Below are 19,156 nucleotides of genomic sequence, written 5' to 3'. Positions count from 1 at the left end.
TCCCCATCCCAGGTTACTGAGAGTGTTGGTGCCATTATCAGAGATAAGTTAAACATACTGAGTTTGTCATGACAGTGAGACATGCAGCAGGCATGTTAGTTGGAGTTGGGAAATTTAAAATGTAATTGTTGAAATGTTTGCTAGGATTGGCTTTAAATTATGCAAGAAGCATTTTCCGGTAGTATTATTTGTGTAATATACTGTGTACAGCCATGTATTTCCTAGCTGAATTCCTCATTATTAAAACTTAAGATAACTTTTGTTTATACTGATAGTATCAACGCTGGATGTTGTCATTAAGGAAATAATACTGTTAATCATTGCTTTTGAATGGAAGAATCATGATACTTAAATATTTTTACTTAAACACATACTAATAGCCAGACACTGTTATAATCACTTTACAAATGTTAAATAATTTAAAATTAATTATCAAAATATTCTCACCAGGGATATACTTTATCATTCTCATTAAAAAAAAGAAACGTTGAGGTTAGAAAATGTAAGTTAAAATGTCAAAGAAAACAGTGGTTCAAACTTGTAACACTGAAGCCCATTCATTATGATACTGATATGTGATGAATTTGTTTTTAAGTGAAAAGAAATACAATCTTAAACATTAATTCTTGATGATCACCTTGATAATACAAAACATATTTTTACCCAGTTGAAATTAAAAATAAAATACCATTTACCTCTATCACCGAAATTAACTATAAAAATTGCTGCACAACTAAACATGCCACAAGATAGTCTAACAGCTAAAAAATTAAAACATTTGCAGACAACACCACCAAAAGAAAATACAAGCACAGGTATATGCAATGTAATATTTCCATGTAACTCATCTTTCCTAAGATTGGATCTTTTAAGAAAGAGAAAAAAAAAATCATGAGATTCTGCCATTCTTCCAGACATCTCATTGTAAATGGGCACTATTAATGATGATTTTAGAACTTCTGACTGTATTTTTGAGCTTACTGATGTTGGAACATAACTATAGTAATTCATTTTTCAAAATGAGAATTTAAAAAGCACGTGGTAATAAGTTGAAAAAACCTACAGTAAGAAGTAGGAATTCCAAATTATTATTAGTATTAATACCTATCTTGACTAATTCAGCCTACTGAGGCAGGATGCTAAAGATGAAGACTAACTTGTTGCTTAGTCCATAGTCCTGTCTGACTCTTTGCGACCCCTCAGACACAGGCTCCTCTGTCCAAGGATTTCTCAGGCAAGTGGGTTGCCATTTCCTCCTCTAGGGGATCTTCCCAACCCAGGATTGAACCCATGTCTCCTGCTCAGCAGGATTCTTTACCACTGAGTCATCTAGGAAGCCTGAAGACTAATTCAGTTCAGTTCAGACGCTGAGTCATGTCCAATTCTTTGCGACCCCATGGACTGCAGAACACCAGTATCGAGTCCATGATGCCAACTAACCATCTTATCCTCTGTTGCCCCCTTCTCCTTCCATCTTCACTCTTTCCCAGTATCAGGTGGCCAAAGTATTGGAGTTTCAGCTTCAGCATCAGTCCTTCCAATGAACATTCAGGACTGATTCCTTTATGATTGAGCGGCTTGATCTCCTTGCAGTCTAAGGGATTCTCAAGAGTCTTCTCCAACACCACAGTTCAAAAGCATCAATTCTTCAGCACTCAGCTTTCTTTATAGTCCAGCTCTCCCATCCAAATATGACTACTGGAAAAACCACAGCTTTGGCTACACGGACCTTTGTTAGCAAAGTAATGTCTCTGTTTTTTAATATGCTCTCTAGGTTGGTCATAATTTTTCTTTCAAGGAGTAAGCGTCTTTTAATTTCATGGCTGCAGTCACCATCTGCAGTGACTTTGGAGCCCCCCTCAAAATAAAATCTCTCCCTGTTTCCATTATCTATTTGCCATGAAGTGGTGGGACAGGATGCCATGATCTTAGTTTTCTGAATGTTGAGCTTTAAGCCAACTTTTTCCCTCTTCTCTTTCACTTTCATCAAGAGGCTCTTTAGTTCTTCTTCACTTTCTGCCCTAAGGGTGGTGTCATCTGCATATCTGAGGTGATTGATATTTCTCCCAGAAATCTTGATTCCAGCTTGTGCTTCTTCCAGCCTGGCATTTCGCATGATGTACTTTCCATGTAAGTTAAATTAGCTGGATGACAATATACAGCCTTGACGTACTGCTTTCTCAATTTGGAACCAGTCTGTTGTTCTATGTCCAGTTTTAACTCTTGCTTCCTGACCAGCATACATATTTCTCAAGAGGCATGTCAGGTAGTCTGGTATTCTGATCTTTTTCAGAATTTTTCACAGTTTGTGGTGCTCTACACAGTCAAAGGTTTTGGTGCAGTCAATAAAGCAGAAGTAGATATTTTTCTGGAACTCTCTTACTTTTTCTATGATCCAACAGATTTTGGCAATTTGATCTCTGGTTCCTCTGGCTTTTCTAAATCCAGCTTGAATATCTGGAAGTTCACGGTTCATGTACTGTTGAAACCTGGCTTGGAGAATTTTGAGCATTACTTTGCTAGCGTGTGAGATGAGTGCAATTGTGTGGTAGTTTGAGAGTTCTTTGGCATTACCTTTCTTTGGTATTGGAATGAAAATTGACCTTTTCCAGTCCTGTGGGCGCTGCTGAGTTTTCCAGATTTGCTGGCATATTGAGTGCAGCACTTTTGGAGCATCATCTTTTAGGATTTGAAACAGCTCAACTTGAATTCCATCACCTCCACTAGCTTTGTTCGTAGTGATGGTTTCTAAGGCCCACTTGACTTCACATTCCAGGCTGGCTCTAGGTGAGTGATCACACCATCGTGGTTATCTGGGTCATGAAGATATTTTTTGTATAGTTCTTCTGTGTATTCTCACCACCTTTTCCTAATATCTTCTGCTTCTGTTAGGTCCAAACCATTTCTGTGCTTCATTGAGCCCATCTTTGCATGAAATGTTCCCTTGGTGTCTAACTTTTTTGAAGAGATCTCTAGTCTTTCCCATTTTATTGTTTTCCTCTATTTCTTTGCATTGATCACTGAGGAAGGCTTTCTTATCTCTCCTTGTTATTCTTTGGAATTCTGCATTCAGATGGATATATCTTTGGATAATCAACATACCACATGTAAACTGTATGCATGTTTTTCATGTACTTGAGACATGATTTGATACACTTAAGTACTGCAAAGTGATTATCACTATTAGATTCCCAGCACTTATTCATCTTATAACTGGAAGTTTGTACCCTTTGACCAATATCTCCAGATTTCCCCCACCTCCCAGACCCTGGTAACCTCCATTTTACTCTTTGCTTCTTTTAGTTGGGCTTTTTTAGATTCCACATAGAGAGGAGCTAAAAAGCCTCTTGATGAAAGCAAAAGAGGAGAGCGAAAAAGTTGGCTTAAAGCTCAACATTCAGAAAACGAAGATCATGGCATCCGACCCCATCACTTCATGAGAAATAGATGGGGAAACAATGGAAACAGTGTCAGACTTTATTTTTTGGGGCTCCAAAATCACTGCAGATGGTGACTGCAGCCATGAAATTAAAAGACGCTTACTCCTTGGAAGAAAAGTCATGACCAACCTAGACAGCATATTCAAAAGCAATGACATTACTTTGCCCACTAAGGTCCGTCTAGTCAAGGCTATGATTTTCCTGTGGTCATGTATGGATGTGAGAGTTGGAGTGTGAAGAAGGCTGAGCGCTGAAGAATTGATGCTTTTGAACTGTGGTGTTGGAGAAGACTCTTGAGAGTCCCTTGGACTGCAAGGAGATCCAACCAGTCCATTCTGAAGGAGATCAGCCCTGGGATTTCTTTGGAAGGAATGATGCTAAAGCTGAAACTCCAGTACTTTGGCCACCTCATGAGAAGAGTTGACTCATTGGAAAAGACTGATGCTGGGAGGGATTAGGGGCAGGAGGAGAAGGGGACGACCGAGGATGAGATGGCTGGATGGCATCACGGACTCAATGGATGTGAGTCTGAGTGAACTCCAGGAGATGGTGATGAACAGGGAGGCCTGGCATGCTGCAATTCATGGGGTCGCAAAGAGTCGGACATGACTGAGCGACTGAACTGAACTGAACTGACATATAAATAAGACCACACAGTATTTGTCTTTGTTTCATTTATTTCACTTAGCATAATGCCTTCCAGGTTAATCCCTGATGGCAAGATTTCCTTCTTTCTCATTGCTGAATTAATATGCCATTTTACCTATATACCACATTGTGTTTAACCATTCATCCATATAGGGACACTATTGTGAATAATGTTGTAATGAATAAGTGAGTGTAGATTTCTCTTCAAGACCTTGATTTCACTTTCTTTGGTTTTATACCCAAAAGTGGGTGTTGCTGGGCCCTATGGTAGTTCTATTTTTAATTTTTTGAGGAACATCTATGCTGTTTTCTGTAATACTTCCACCAATTTGCATTCCAACCAAAAATGCACAAGAGTTTCCCTATCTCCATATCCTTGCCAACAAGTATCTCTTGTCTTTATATATATATATGTATTTTTTTTTTTTTGGCTGTGCTGTGTCTTCACTGCTTTGCTCGGGCTTTCTCTTGTTGTGGTGTTCAGGGGCTACTCCTCCTTGCCATGCACTGCCTTCAATAGTTGGAGCTCGTGGGCTCAGTAGTTGTGATGTGGGGACTCCATGGGCTTCAGTAGTTGAAGCACACAGGCTCATTAGTTCTAGCTCTTGGGCCCTAGAGCGCTCAGTAGCTGTGCGGCAGGGGTTTAGTTGCTCCAGGGCATGTGGAATCTTCCCAGATCCGGGACTGAACCTGTGACCTCTGCATAGGCAGGCAGATTCTTATCCACTGAAGTCCAAATATCTCTTCTCTTTTTGATGATAACCATTCTAACAGTGTGGCCTTATTTCACCGTGGTTTTGATTTGCATTTCCCTGATGATTAGTGGTATTGAGCATCTTTCCAAGCACGTATTGGTCGTTTGGATGTTTTCTTTGAAAAAGCACTAAGTTCCTCTGCACATTTTCAAATTGGATTGTCTGCTTTGCAGTCTCTGAGTTGTAAGAGTTCCTTGTATATTTTAATTATTAACCCCTTATAAGAGAAACAATTTGTTTTCTCTCATTCCAAACACTGCCTTTTCATTTTGATTCTTCTGCCAAGGGTTTTTAGTTTGATGTGGGCCCGCTTATTTACTTTTGTTTCTGTTGTTTGTGCTTTTGGCATCACATCCAAAAAAATAATTTCCAAGACCAGCATCAAGCTTTCCCTCTGTTTCCTTCTAGGTCTTACGGTTTCAGGTTTTATGTTTGAGTCTTTAGTCCATGGAATACAAGTTTAAAAAATCAAAGTGAGTTACTGTGAGCTCAAACAGGAGCTTCAAACAAGTTGGGGTGACAGAGACTCCAGAGTTCTCTTCAGAGAAGGAACAGAAAGTGGTAACTAGGACATTTTTCAGGCTAGATTCAGTACCTGTGGTTGAGGCTGCACACTTTTAGAATGGCCAAGGCCTGGTCTGTGACACAATTTTATAGAATTCAGAAAAATAGGACTTAGGCTGTATGTTTCTGCTGCTTGAAGGGCTTTACATTCAGGTTCTGAGCTTTGTCGGCTGTCTCCAAGGTAGTAACTGTTGGGACTTTGCTTCTTTTGCGGGGTGGGGGAGGCTTTGCTTTTGTTTACTTGGTAGAAGTTGTGCACCCAGGGAGGCAAAAAAGTAACAAAAATCCCCATTCCCAGTGAAGTTAAAACGAGGACAGCTACCGCTTAACATCCCTCACTTTGCCTCTTCTGCTCAAGACACAGTTCTCGGCAGCACTAAGAGCGAAGCCTGTACGGTCCGCAGAGTTGCGCTCCAGTCCGGGGGTGGAACCCCAGGAAACCCCGCCTCCCAAGCCCAATCCCAGCTCTCCGCCGGCGGACAGGAAGCGGCGGCGGGCCTAGCAGCCCGGGAACCGGCCCCAGTGCGCATGCGCGCGCCCCTGGGGCGCCTGGGGGAGGGGGAGGGGCGGGAGGAAGGGGTGCGGCTCCGTCTGCCCGTTGGGCGCCGGCTGGTCACGTGGTAAGGAAGGAGGCGGAGGTCCCGGGCTCGGGGGAGGGAGGTAGAGAAGAGGGAAGGAGCGAGGGAAGGAAAGCGGGGAAGGGAGGAAGGAAACGAACGAGGGGGAGGGAGGTCCCTGTTTTGGAGGTGCTGGGAGCTTTGCCGGCCCTTGAAGTGGGGCGAGAGGGAGGTGCTTCGCCGTTTCTCCTGCCCGGGGAGGTCCCGACTTCCCGTGGAGGCTCCGGACCAAGCCCCTTCAGCTTCTCCCTCCGGTTCGATGTGCTGCTGTTAACCCGTGAGGAGGCGGCGGCGGCGGCGGCAGCGGCAGCGGAAGATGGTGTTGCTGAGAGTGTTAATTCTGCTCCTCTCCTGGGTTGCGGGGCTGGGAGGTGAGGCACGACCCCCAGTGCCGGGGGCGCCGTGAGCTCAGCGGACCGCGCGGCGGCAGCGGCGGCCGGGCCGAGCGGAGCCCAGTCGCGCCGTGCGGCGGGTGCGTCAGTCAGCCCGGCCGGCCGGCGGCGCCACTCGGGCGCGCAGTGCTCCCCACTCCCTATTGTCCCCCGCGCCCCGACCGCGTTCCCTTCCGTGGCGGGCCGAGGACGCTCTAAATCTCCGGTGAGGCCTTTCCCGCTCCCTGCCGCCCCAGTAGCAGGGGAGGCTGGGGTCGCCTGCCGGAGAAGCAAAGTCGGGAGATCTGGTAGCCAAGCGAGAGCCGTGGAGCTCAGGCCGGTTGGCACCATCACTCCAGCGGGCTCGCCGGGCGCCGGGGCGGCCAGCTGCCGCGGGGCCGGTGATCACCCTCCTTATCCTTTTGCCCCAGCCCCTGCCCGTGGCGAATTCCGGAGTCCCCTCCGCCGCGAAGAACCACCGCGCAGGCTCGTGGGAAGTTGCAATTGTATTGTTCTTTACCGGGCGCGGCGATCCAGACCGACCCGGTTCTGCAGAGAGGCCGCCCGAGGAGGGGTAACAGTGATCTCCTGCTGGTCTGAGCCGGGCGGCTACGGCTCTCCAAAGTGCCCTGCCTCTGTCCGACTGTTCCGAGAAGATTAGCAGGAGGGTGTGTTTCTGTTCTGTGAAAAAATTCTGTTGCCCAGGGGAAAGGGTTTCGTGGAGAGAAACCTAAGTCGTTTCGGGATGTTCTTTGATCTGCAGGCTGCTTTGCGTCTTTTAGAGGGACGGTCCCTCGGTGACCTAACTTGAAGTGTTTTCTTAAACTCTTAGGTGGAATAGACATATAGTGTAATTAATGGATTGTCAAAACAGTGGCAGTCCTCCACCATCCCTCCCCACGTTGGAGTTAAAGTGTGCTAAAGTGTGTAATTTCTTGATGACTTCCGTTTTGAAGACGTTTTTTGGTTCCAGTTTATCCCAGGACCAACCGCATCATTTTATTCTTGTGTGAAGTGCTTTATTTTTGGTTAACTTTTTCACTTCCCACCGTAGTATACATAAAGACCTTAAAGTATGTTTAAAAGAATTGGATTGAAATTTTTTCCGGAATGTTTTGGATGAATATAGACTCATTTGATAATTTAGAAAATGTCTGAATGTTTCATGTAGTGGATTGTTTTTGTTCTTTTCTCTGACTTAGGACTGCATAGCCTAACGTATTTTTGTTCCATCTTCTACTTTGTCTGAGGAAACTTTGTAGGGAGACTTCTGTTGCAGTTTGTAGTGTTCATTTGCTAGAGAAACATTTTGGATTAGGAGCTTTTGGTAGATGTTTAGTTTGAAATATCTGTGCTGGATAACCTCTGTAAGGGCCTTTGTTTTTACATTTGTATTTATGTTCTAAATGTGACTTCCAGCAAATTTCTGTTTTCACTTTTTGTTAGATGCTGATTTCTGTGACGTAGTAAAAGGTAAGGCATCCACATAAGGCAGTTTAAACTACTGATTAGTAGTATGTAAAGTGTCCTTTGTTTTTAAAGAGTGAAACAGTAAGAATAGACACTGGTCTGTTCTGATGGTTGAAGAAAAAGTATAAATTGACAGCATAATCTTTGCGGGCTAAGACCCTTTTTAGACAAAGATTTTCTAAATTCAGAACTCGAGTCATTTATAAAGTATCATTTTGCATTAAACATTGGTTAAAAGGCTGCTTACTTTTTGATGTTTGTTTAAAGCGGAATTTTTTCAAAAAGCCACTAAGAAATCTTTCATTTTAAAATTAACATTAAGATTGTACTTTTGGGGTACCTGGAGATATTTGTAATGTATTTTTATCCACACAGCTATTTATGGTCGTTTGTAAGAAGTTTATGGTAGGATGATAGAGAATAGAATGTTTTCAAACTCTCCAATGAGAGAATGAATATGTTTGTGTAGATTAGGACAAGCTATAGTGGAAATATGGATTTAACTTTAAAGTATAAGTCGTTTTAGATACTTAATAATCGTTTTTAGTTGCTTCCTCCTTGTGATTTGTTGATCCTGTTTTGCATTAGTCTTTTCTTGCTCTAGTGTGATGGTGGGAAGCTAGAAAAGAGAATGGAATGTGTTTAGAATCTTGAAACTAAACTTCCCCAATGCTGTCCATTTCTCACACATGTCCACCTTGTGTTCTATTTGTAGGAAGATACCATGAATTTTCTAGAGCTTAGCATCTATATAGATATGTACTCAAATATATGAATAAAATGCTTTATTATATGCAACTGCATTAGAAATTTATTCGAACTATTCTGATTATATATAGCCCAAATAATTGTTATGTATATGTGAATTTTACTTTTTAACACAAATATGTTGGTGAGTTGATGCTTTTCCTTTCTCTTTAAAAAAAATTGGTGTGTTTGAGAGGTCCAAAGGTATTTCAGCTGTACCAGTAAATTCAATCCCCTATTTTTGTTTAATGAAATCACACTTTAAATGAACTTTTAGAGTATGACTTTTTTTTTTTGACTGTGCTGTCTGGGCTTGTGAGTATTTTAGTTTCCCAACCAGGGATCAAAACCAAGCTGAGAACATGAATTCTTAACCACTGGAGAACCAGAGAATTCCTGTCATGTTTCTTATATTAAAAAGTCTGGTGTAAATGCTTTGCTTTGTAGCATGCTTCTTAAAGAAAGAAGTTTTATGGAAGTTTGGCCAAAAGTATAAAAGTTTAAGCTTAAATTATTTCTCACTTCTACCAGCAAGTCAGAGTCTATAAAGTTAATAAAATGGACAGACTTTTGGTCTTTATCTTTAAGGAGCTGTGACTCTTCATCTTTTTAATCTTTATATTGATAATCCAGCTAGCTGTACCATCTTGAGAAGACCCATTTCAAGCCATTAGTTAGCAGTATCTTTTCTGTGTGTATAAGGACCTTTTTGAGTAGCAAAGAACTGGGCATGGCAAGCACCCCTCTCTTTTCTGATCTCATTTTTATAACTTGTTTAACATCTCCCAGGGTGTTTATTACCTAATATCTTTTAAATTATCTTACAGACTTGCAGGGTGGAGCAGGGAGAGTAAGGGACATTTTTGTAATGTCTGCTGTATTTCTGATACTGTGTTAGAAGTTTTGCTTTCCAACTGTATGAGAGAGTGGTGACATTCTACATTTGAAGAAACAGACTTTGAAGAAATATTTGAAAAAATATTTGAAGAAATATTTTTTCTGACATTGTCGACCTGCTCAGTGGTGAATTAGACAGTCAAACCCAAGCCAGTTGGACCTAAACCTGGACTTTTTACCTATTGCTCCCTCATGCCTTTTTTAATGCAGTTTTCACATGTTAGTTCAAAGGTGTTCTCTGGACTGAATCACCTTAGAGATGTGTTTTGTTTGATTTACAATGTCTTTAAGTTTCAACTACTGATGAGCTTTGAAAAAGTGGGAAACTTCTTTAAAAATTTTTTCTTTGTTTTGGTTAAAATTTACTGACTGTGCTGGGTCTTAATTGCAGCATGTGGAATCCATAGTTGCAGCATATGGGATCTAGTTCCCTGACTAGGGATCAAACCCAGGCCTCCTGCACTGGGGCATGGAGTCTTAGCCACTGGACCACCAGGGAAGTCCCAAATTGGGAAATTTCTGAGTGAAATTTCTGTGTTTTGGGAGGAAGACTTGAAAATCCTGTTAACTGCTCAGAAATACTCCCATTGGCTGGAGCAGAGCAGTAGCCGTTCCCCTCTTTAAACTGGGCTTGGGAATCAGCGTGGTTCCCCTCAATTTGGCTGGCTGTATGTATGGTTAGCCTGCTGCACTCATTTTTGTTACTTGCCTCAGTCCTTGTAGATACGTTATTTGCATCTTTGCCTCAGTTTCATTTTGCAAACATGACAGCATCATTTATTTATTTGGTTGTGCTGTGTGAAATGTGGGATCTTAGTTCCCCAACCAGGGATCAAACCCATGCTGTTTGCAGTCCTGACAGCAACCATAAAAATATCTTTTTTGGATTGAGACCTCTTATTTAACTTTTATTATATTGTTTATAATATTAACTTTTCTATGGTCCTAGAAATTTGTTAATAAAAACTGTGGCATACACAATACTTTTTATATGGCATTAGGGTATTAGATATTTTAAAAAATTCTTGTGTTCATAATAGTAACAATTTGAAGGTCTTAAATAATGACAGTTACAATTTTTCCACGTCTCTTTAGATATTTTAAAAAATTCTTGTGTTCATAATAGTAACAATTTGAAGGTCTTAAATGACAGCTACAGTTTTTCCACGTCTCTTTATCTCAGTGAGGAAATAAGAAACCACTTCTTTTTCTGATGGGATGAGGCTCAGAAAAAAATTGGTTGAGAGTCCTGTAGATAACTTAGATGTTTTTTCTTTTAAGAATTGGTTATAAACATAAACTCCATTTTTGAAATTGAGAAAATGAAACTTGAGTAATAAATTCAAGAATAAACTCTATTTTTTAAAAACTTTGTTGAGAGATCACAAGTTTGGCCTTGAGACTATGTCCTGAATGACGAGTCTCTGGGACCAGACTTTTAAAATATTTTGTGCTTTTGATGAAAGTTTTTATAAAATGATAAAGTTTTATAAAGTTCTTATAAAACACATTTACTGTGCCCCTTTTAAAGGGGCTGAATTTAATCTTTTCTTAAATGAGATTTAGTATAAAAACACCTTACTGTTTTGGGCTAAACTTAGTTTGGCTGTCAATTTTTTTTACAAGGGAAAGGGAGCAACGTTAAGGATAAATGGAATAATCCTACCATTTAGAGTCTTGTGAAGGTAGTAACACTGCCATGTAGCAGTGTGAAGGCTTTGCCTTAGGACTAGTGGGGACAATTCTGTCCTAGCTAGGATGCAGAAACAGCGGTACTGAGAACAGTTCTCAGGGAGTGTAGACTCCCTCTGATATTGGGTGATTCCATTCTGAAGCTACTAAACAATGTGAGAACATGTACAATAAGAACGTTGTTGTTTAGTCATCAGTGTTTACTGTATATCTGTGGCCAGTAGGAGTCATGAAGGCACAGTCTTGAGAGAGAAGAGAGGTAAAAAGCATTTAGCTTGCCAGAGTAGACATAAATGTCACGATATAAAAATAAGAGTTCCAATTATGTATTGTAGATGAAATGAGGATTTATTAAGCTGGAGGGACATCAACCAGTTGAAGAGAGCTTTTTGAGACAGAAGAAAGTATCATAAGGTGTAGTAAGATACATGTAGGTTTACTTGCCTGGAATGGAGAGTTAACAGTAGGAAATAAGGAGAAATGCTAACTGGGCTATGATGACTGGAACTCTCATTTTTCATATAATAAGCCATGGTAACTACGGGGTATTGTGGAATTTTGGTTGGTTGAGCCAGCCATTATTGTGGAATTTTGGTTAGTTGAGCCAGCAAAGGTCCGTCTAGTCAAAGCTATGGTTTTTCCAGTAGTCATGTATGGATGTGAGATTTGGACTATAAAGAATGCTGAGTGCCAAAGAATTGATGCTTTTGAACTGTGGTGTTGGAGAAGACTCTTGAGAGTCCCTTGGACTGAAAGGAGATCCAACTAGTCAATCATAAAAGAAATCAGTCCTGAATGTTCATTGGAAGGACTGATGCTGAAGCTGAAACTCCAGTACTTTGGCCACCTGATAGGAAGAACTGGCTCACTGGAAAAGACCCTGATGCTGGGAAAGATTGAAGGCAGGAGAAGGGGACGATAGAGGATGAAATGGTTGGATGGCATCACTGACTCGATGGACATGAGTTTGTGCAAGCTCCGGGAGTTGGTGATGGACAGGGAGGCCTGGTGTGCTGCAGTCTGTGGGGTCGCAAAGAATCGGACATGACTGAGCGACTGAACTGAGCAGTTTGGATATGATACAATACGGAATAAATTAGCTACTTGATGAACTGGGTGATTGAGTCCTGGATTGGGGTAGTGATTGTAAAAATAAACAAGAGTACACAAGAAATCATATGGAAGAATAACTGGTAAAACTTGGCAGATGTTAATGCAAAGATATCACAGTTTATTGAGGGCTCTGTATTGAATTTGGACCTTGGAGGCTATTGTATTGAAGAGAATGTAGCTTTATAAAGCTTTGAGGACCTCAGACTTTGTAGTTGAAAGTGTCTAAGATTTTGAATCTAGGTTGAAGGTTCAAAGTTGGAATGTGTGTTAGTGTTGAATTTTATCTGACTTGCATGCTAATACTTTTGTTGCTAAGTCGCTTCAGTTGTATCTGACTCTTTGAGACCCCATGGACTGTAGCCCACCAGGCTCCTCTGTCCATGGGATTCTCCAGGCAAGAGTACTGGCACGTGTTGCCATTTCCTTCTCCAGGGGATCTTCCCAGCCCAAGGATGGAATCTGTGTCTTTCGCGGCTTCTGCATTGCAGGTGAATTCTTTACTACTGAGCTTCTGGGGAAGTAATACTTCTGTTGAATGTTAGCTAAAACTTTTCAGTCCTTCAACAATTTGTGGCTAGTCACTTAGGAAGCCGTCTTCCCTGGTGGCGCGGTGGTAAAGAATCTTCCTGCAGTGCAGGAGATGTGGGCTTGATCCCTGGGTGGGGAAGAAATGGCATTCCTTCTCCACATTCATTGCAGTATTCTGGTCTGAGAAATCCTATGGCCAGAGGAGCCTGGCGGGCTACAGTCTTTAGGGTCACATGAGTAGGACATGACTTGGCAATTAAAACAAAAACAAAAACTTAGGAAGCATTGTACCTGATAGTTGAGAGGTAGAAGTTTGGTGAATTTGAGGTGGAGGGGATAAGTTAGATTTAAAGATAGATAAATTGGAATTAGACTCTTTGGTTCAAGAATATGCTTGATATTTTTGATTATATATGAATTGTGAAATTCCTGTTTCAGACACAAATTGGGGAAAATAATGTGACTTCTGTACTTGAGCCAAATGTACAAATATGATTTGAGGAGCAGAATTTTCTTTGCATTCATCTTTGTTTGCATTAATGATTGAAAGGGATATACCACATACATACACACATATATATATTTTACAGCTTTGAACTTTGGATTTAGCTTTCAAAATAATACAGATAGAACCCTATACTTTTTAATTGGGTGGAATATAATTTGCTTCTTTTCCTAGGAATTAAGTGGGATAAATCTGTAAAATTGCTGAAGAGATTGTAAAGTGCTGTGCAGATATTATTAAAAATATGTTGTTTCCAAGCCTAATTTCATTTGGAATCTATTAGTTACAGAATATAGTTAAATAAATGTATTTATAGACGTTGAAATACTAGAACATCATTACCACACATTAGAAAATAGAATTTAAGAAATCCTTAATTTCCTCTTGAACACAATTCTGTCACTTAATCATTGAATCTTTTAAAATGTCTGTTGTCAATTTACATCATAGTATTCATGTGGTATTGTAGCTTTTGAAAAATCAACATGTAGTTAAAATGTACATACAAAGCAGACACCAAAATATCTGTAAATCTAGAGATTGTTTTGGTTGTCACAACTTGAGGGATGCTTGCTCGTATCTAGTGGCTAGAGGCCAGAGATACTGTGAAACATCTTAATAATTTCATAGGATGGCGGCCTCCCGCCTAACCCCCACCCAACACGGAATTATCTGGCCAAAATGTCAGAAGGGCTGAGGTTGAGAAACCCTGCTCTGTCTAGCACACTTTTTCCACCATTGTCATCTTCCTTTTTTTGTTGTTATTTCTGATAGCTTGCTATCTTAATTGATTACAGATGACTTCAGTTCAGTTGCTCAGTTGTGTCTGACTCTTTGTGACCCCATGAATTGCAGCATGCCAGGCCTCCCTGTCCATCACCAACTCCCGGAGTTCACTCCGATTCACGTCCATCGAGTCAGTGATGCCATCCAGCCAATCTCATCCTCGGTCGTCCCCTTCTCCTCCTGCCCCTAATCCCTCCCAGCGTCAGTCTTTTCCAATGTGTCAACTCTTCGCATGAGGTGGCCAAAGTACTGGAGTTTCAGCTTTAGCATCAGTCCTTCCAAAGAAATCCCAGGGCTGATCTTCAGAACGGACTGGTTGGATCTCCTTACAGTCCAAGGGACTCTCAAGAGTCTTCTCCAACACCACAGTTCAAAAGCATCAATTCTTCGGCGCTCAGCCCTCTTCACAGTTGAACTCTCACATCCATACGTCACTACTGGAAAAACCATAGCCTTGACTAGACGGACCTTAGTTGGCAAAGTTATGTCTCTGCTTTTGAATATGCTATCTAGGTTGGTCATAACTTTTCTTCCAAGGAGTAAGTGTCTTTTAATTTCATGGCTGCAGTCACCATCTGCAGTGATTTTGAAGCCCCCCAAAATAAAATCTAAAACTATTTCCACTGTTCCCCCATCTATTTTCCCGTGAAGTGATGGGACCAGATGCCATGATCTTAGTTTTCTGAATGTTGAGACTTAAGCCAACTTTTTCACTCTCCTCTTTCACTTTCATCAAGAGGCTTTTTAGTTCCTCTTCACTTTCTGCCATAAGTGTGGTGTCATCTGCATATCTGAGGTGATTGATATTTCTCCCGGCAATCTTGATTCCAGCCTGTGTTTCTTCCAGTCCAGCGTTTCTCATGATGTACTCTGCATAGAAGTTAAATAAGCAGGGTGACAATATACAGCCTTGATGTACTCCTTTTCCTATTTGGAACCAGTCTGTTGTTCCATGTCCAGTTCTAACTGCTGCTTCCTGACCTGCATACAGATTTCTCAAGAGGCAGGTCAGGTGATCTGGTATTCCCATCTCTCTCAGAATCTTCCACAGTTTATTGTGATCCATACAGTCAAAGGGTTTGGCATAGTCAGTAAAGCAGATATAGATGTTTTTCTGTAACTCTCTTCTTTTTCGATGATCCGGCAGATGTTGGCAATTTGATATCTGGTTCCTCTGCCTTTTTTAAAACCAGTTTGAACATCAGGAAGTTCACGGTTCACGTATTGCTGAAGCCTGGCTTGGAGAATTTTGAGCATTACTTTACTAGCGTGTGAGATGAGTGCAGTTGTGTGGTAGTTTGAGCTTTCTTTGGCATTGCCTTTCTTTGGTATTGGAATGAAAACTGACCTTTTCCAGTCCTGTGGCCACTGCTGTTTTCCAAATTTGCTGGCATACTGAGTGCAGCACTTTCACAGCATCATCTTTCAAGATTTGAAATAGCTCAACTGGAATGCCATCACGTCCACTAGCTTTGCTCGTAGTGATGCTTCCTAAGGCCCACTTGACTTCACATTCCAGGATGTCTGGCTGATGAGTGATCGCACCATCGTGATTATCTGGGTCATGAAGATCTTTTTTGTACAGTTCTTCTGCATCCCATATTCTTATCCTATTGAAGCCTTCCTCTTGGAGTGCTCTATGCACTGCAGTTAGAAAAATTTTTTCCCCAGTATTGCTCATTCTTCCTTCAGCTTTGAGTTTATATTTGATTCTGTTAATTTATAAGAGTGATTAAATGACTCATAGCCCATAAAGATTATCTAAAAACCAAACCAGTTTCTTGTTCACCTAGAAAAGCCATGGATTAGCTGGATTTTAGTTTCTGTGGCGAAAGTTACTTTGACCAGCAGTTTACTCTGCAAATCTCTCTTCAGAATTAGTTCTACTCAGCTTTAACTTTTCACAGTTTATTTTCTTCAGAATTTTAACTCATAGTAAGCCCTCAAAAACCTTTATGTCTTTTTCATAACTCCATCCTTCCCTACCATTATTGTCATTGGTAACATCTTTGGCTGAATTGTTTTATTTACACATCAGATTTCCCGGAAGGAGACAGAGACAGATGGTTTGGGGTATAATATGGGGGAACAGCGAGGTGATGAGAGTAGGTTTAGGATAACGTGAGAAGTGTGGGGTAGATGTGTGTCAACTTGGGGTGGTAGCTGAAGCCATTTTGTGTGTGTGTGGTGGGCTGAAAGTGTGTGTGGTGGGCTGAATGTGTGTGTGTGTGGTGGGCTGAAAGTGTGTGTGTGTGTGTGTGTGTGTGTGTGTGTGTGTGTGTGTGTGTGTGGTGGGCCAAAAGTCACAGTCCCTTGTCTGTACTTACGTTTGCATTTCCTTGATACGGTGTAAAGGTGTTTCAAACCAGCATAGAAATCTAAATTATGTACGTGTCTCCACTTTTGGAATTTTAAGTTGTATTTCATAAGTGGTTGAAATTTAATACATTTGTTAGGTTTTAGCTATTGATATTTTACTTTGAGCCGGCTAGCTTTACTATTTTTAATTCTTAGAGACTAGCTTATCTGAAAAAGTGGGTATATTGTAATGTGCTTACAATTCAGACATACTCTCCTGTCTTGAGCTTTCACTTATAACTGTTAGGTGTGGATATTTGTAGAAAATGATTTGACTGGTTTCTAATGAAGAAACAGGTACTGTGGCTTAAGTTTGAAGTCACATTGTAGAAGTAATTTTTCTAAGACTGTAGTAAAGAAACTTAAGTATATTTCTGAAATACACGCCCTTATAGTTCTTGAAGTCTACCTTTGTCATACAAGAGAACAGCTTGTTAACGGTATTTAGTGCTTCAAGATCAGAGTGACTATATATCAAGTGTTAAGAAGCATTGGTCAACATAGTGTGATGCCTAAGACACAGCTGATGACTCAAGTTCCTTAGGAAGGAAGTAAACTTGATAGTTGGGGAAAAGTGCTCTTGGTGCCTAATTTTAAAATTACACAAATGAAAAGTCTGTAGAAAACAACTTGATTACAAGTAATTTTTCTGATGAATGGAAGTGTGCCAGCCTTAGCTTATTCTTACACATCCTCTCATTTATTGTAATTGAGTTTTTCTGTAAATAAAGGGAGATGTGTAATGTCAAAAGATTTTTACAGATTTTCTTCCTCCATTCTTAGCATTGTCAACTTTGATAAAAGTAGGAAAAAAATTAAGTTTATTTCTTTATATAATATTGCTATCCCACACAAAGATGATACCCACCATCAGTAAGATATACTCTGAGCATTTTTTCTTTCTGACATTATTGAAATTTTCATTCTGCTTCCCCCCCCCCCCCCTTCTTATATTTAATTTGATTAGAACAGAAGATTGTAGGTTTTGGACTCAGGAGTTGGGAAGGAAGCTTTTGTTTGCAAGCATTCGTGCCTATCTGTGAAATAAGGAAAATCATCATAGTGGTTAGCATTTATGGCTCACTTATTTTATTCCAGGTATGATTTTAGGGAATTTTTTGTATTAACTCAGTTTTCACAACATTGACATAAGATTCTGTTGTTCTTATTTCAGAAAAGAGGGAACGGGATCAGGGAGGGTAATTTATTCAAGATCACAAAGCCCTACAGCTACTAATTGTGGAAGCCAGGACTTGAATATAGTCAGTCTGGCTCCAGAATTCATGCTCTTAACTTCACTGCCTCTAAAAAACACATGCTTTAAAAAGTATAATGAGGTTGTCAGATTTTGTCTTTGCGCGAAGATTGGATTATTTTACCATCAGCGCATAACTTAGGCTCTTATGCTTAGTATTTGAGTCATTTGACTTTTGGTCAGTCAAATTCTTTGAAAGTTTTTTTTTTTGACATTAGAAAATATTTACAATTAAGATGAGAGAAGCACCTCAGAGAACATTTTATGCACAGTACCATTTCAGTTTGTCACAGATAAATTTATATATGTATACCTGTTTTAAGAGGTTAAGGACAGATATTAAATCTCTGGATGATGAGATATAGGTTATATCTTTTTTTGTTTTTAACTTTTTTGGACATGTACACCCTACTATATTTCTTTTTATTTATTTAGTTTTGGTTGCTCTGGGTCTTTGTTGCTGTATGTGGGCTTTCTCTAGTTACGAGAGCAGGGGGCTGCTCTCTAGTTGGGTTGGCACTGGCTTCTTATTGTGGTGGCTTCTTTTGTTGCGGAGCACAGGTTCAAGGTGCATGGGCTTCAGTAGTTGCAGCATGCAGGCTCAGTAGTTGCGACTTGCTGGCTCTTGGGTACCTGGGCTTCCCTAGTTGTGGCGCGGGGCTCATTAGCTGTGGCTCGTGGGCCCTAGAATGCAGACTCGGTAGTTGTGATGCATGGACTAGTTGCTCTGAGGCATGTGAAACCTCCCTGGACCAGTGACTGAACCTGTGTGCCCTGCATTGGCAGGCAGACTCTTATCTGCTGCACCACCAGGGAAGTCCCCATCTTTTACAGAAGTATCTATTACAAAACGTTTGTGATGCAGAGAAAAACATTTTTTAAAGTCGAATTACCTTTAGTAAATACCAGTATCCTGGTGACTTTGAGAACACTTATAGGAAATAAAACACTGTTCTCTGTAAAAAAGGAAGTGAGGTCCTTGAGCTCTCCAGTGTGGTGAGGAGACCAAGTTACATTTTTTCTACTTTGAACCTGCTGGTCTCTTTTCTGCCATTCCCGTATGTAGGTAGTTTTTTGGTGTTGCTTTTTACTTTTTACCCAGTTTTTCTTGAAACTTAGTTATATGTTTTATCTGTCTTATAGGTCAGTCTCATTATTCTACCAGTTTTACACAGAAGCGTTTGCTTGTTTGATATACTGCTAATTTCCCCCTAACTTTTTGTTTTAAAAACGTGTATGTTTTCTGAAGGGTTGGAAGTATTTATAGGCCAGCTAACATTAAGATTATTAATGATTATCTTTTGCCACGCTTCACCACTCTTAATATATACATTCTTTTTTAGTTGTTGTTCTGACCCCCTAAAGTAAGTTGGTGCCCTTAAATACTTCAGTATGCATCTAGTAAGGTTG

The 19,156-nt window shown here is 40.5% G+C and overlaps 1 protein-coding gene across 1 annotated transcript in view; it reads left to right on the top strand.

Annotated features, from left to right (window-relative positions):
- Positions 1 to 739: 739 nt before the first annotated feature.
- Positions 740 to 19,156, top strand: part of ADAM10 (ADAM metallopeptidase domain 10) — a 144,957-nt gene continuing 126,540 nt past the window's right edge. Inside the window, exons 1-3 of the mRNA XM_068992556.1 lie at positions 740 to 815; positions 5,766 to 6,027; positions 6,307 to 6,395. Of these exons, the coding sequence (XP_068848657.1) occupies positions 740 to 815; positions 5,766 to 6,027; positions 6,307 to 6,395 (427 nt within the window). The remainder of the gene's footprint in view (positions 816 to 5,765; positions 6,028 to 6,306; positions 6,396 to 19,156) is intronic.

This window comes from Capricornis sumatraensis, chromosome 2 (assembly GCF_032405125.1).
Source record: "Capricornis sumatraensis isolate serow.1 chromosome 2, serow.2, whole genome shotgun sequence".
In the NCBI taxonomy this organism is placed as follows: domain Eukaryota; kingdom Metazoa; phylum Chordata; class Mammalia; order Artiodactyla; family Bovidae; genus Capricornis; species Capricornis sumatraensis.
This window is presented reverse-complemented; position numbering and strand designations above follow the sequence as displayed.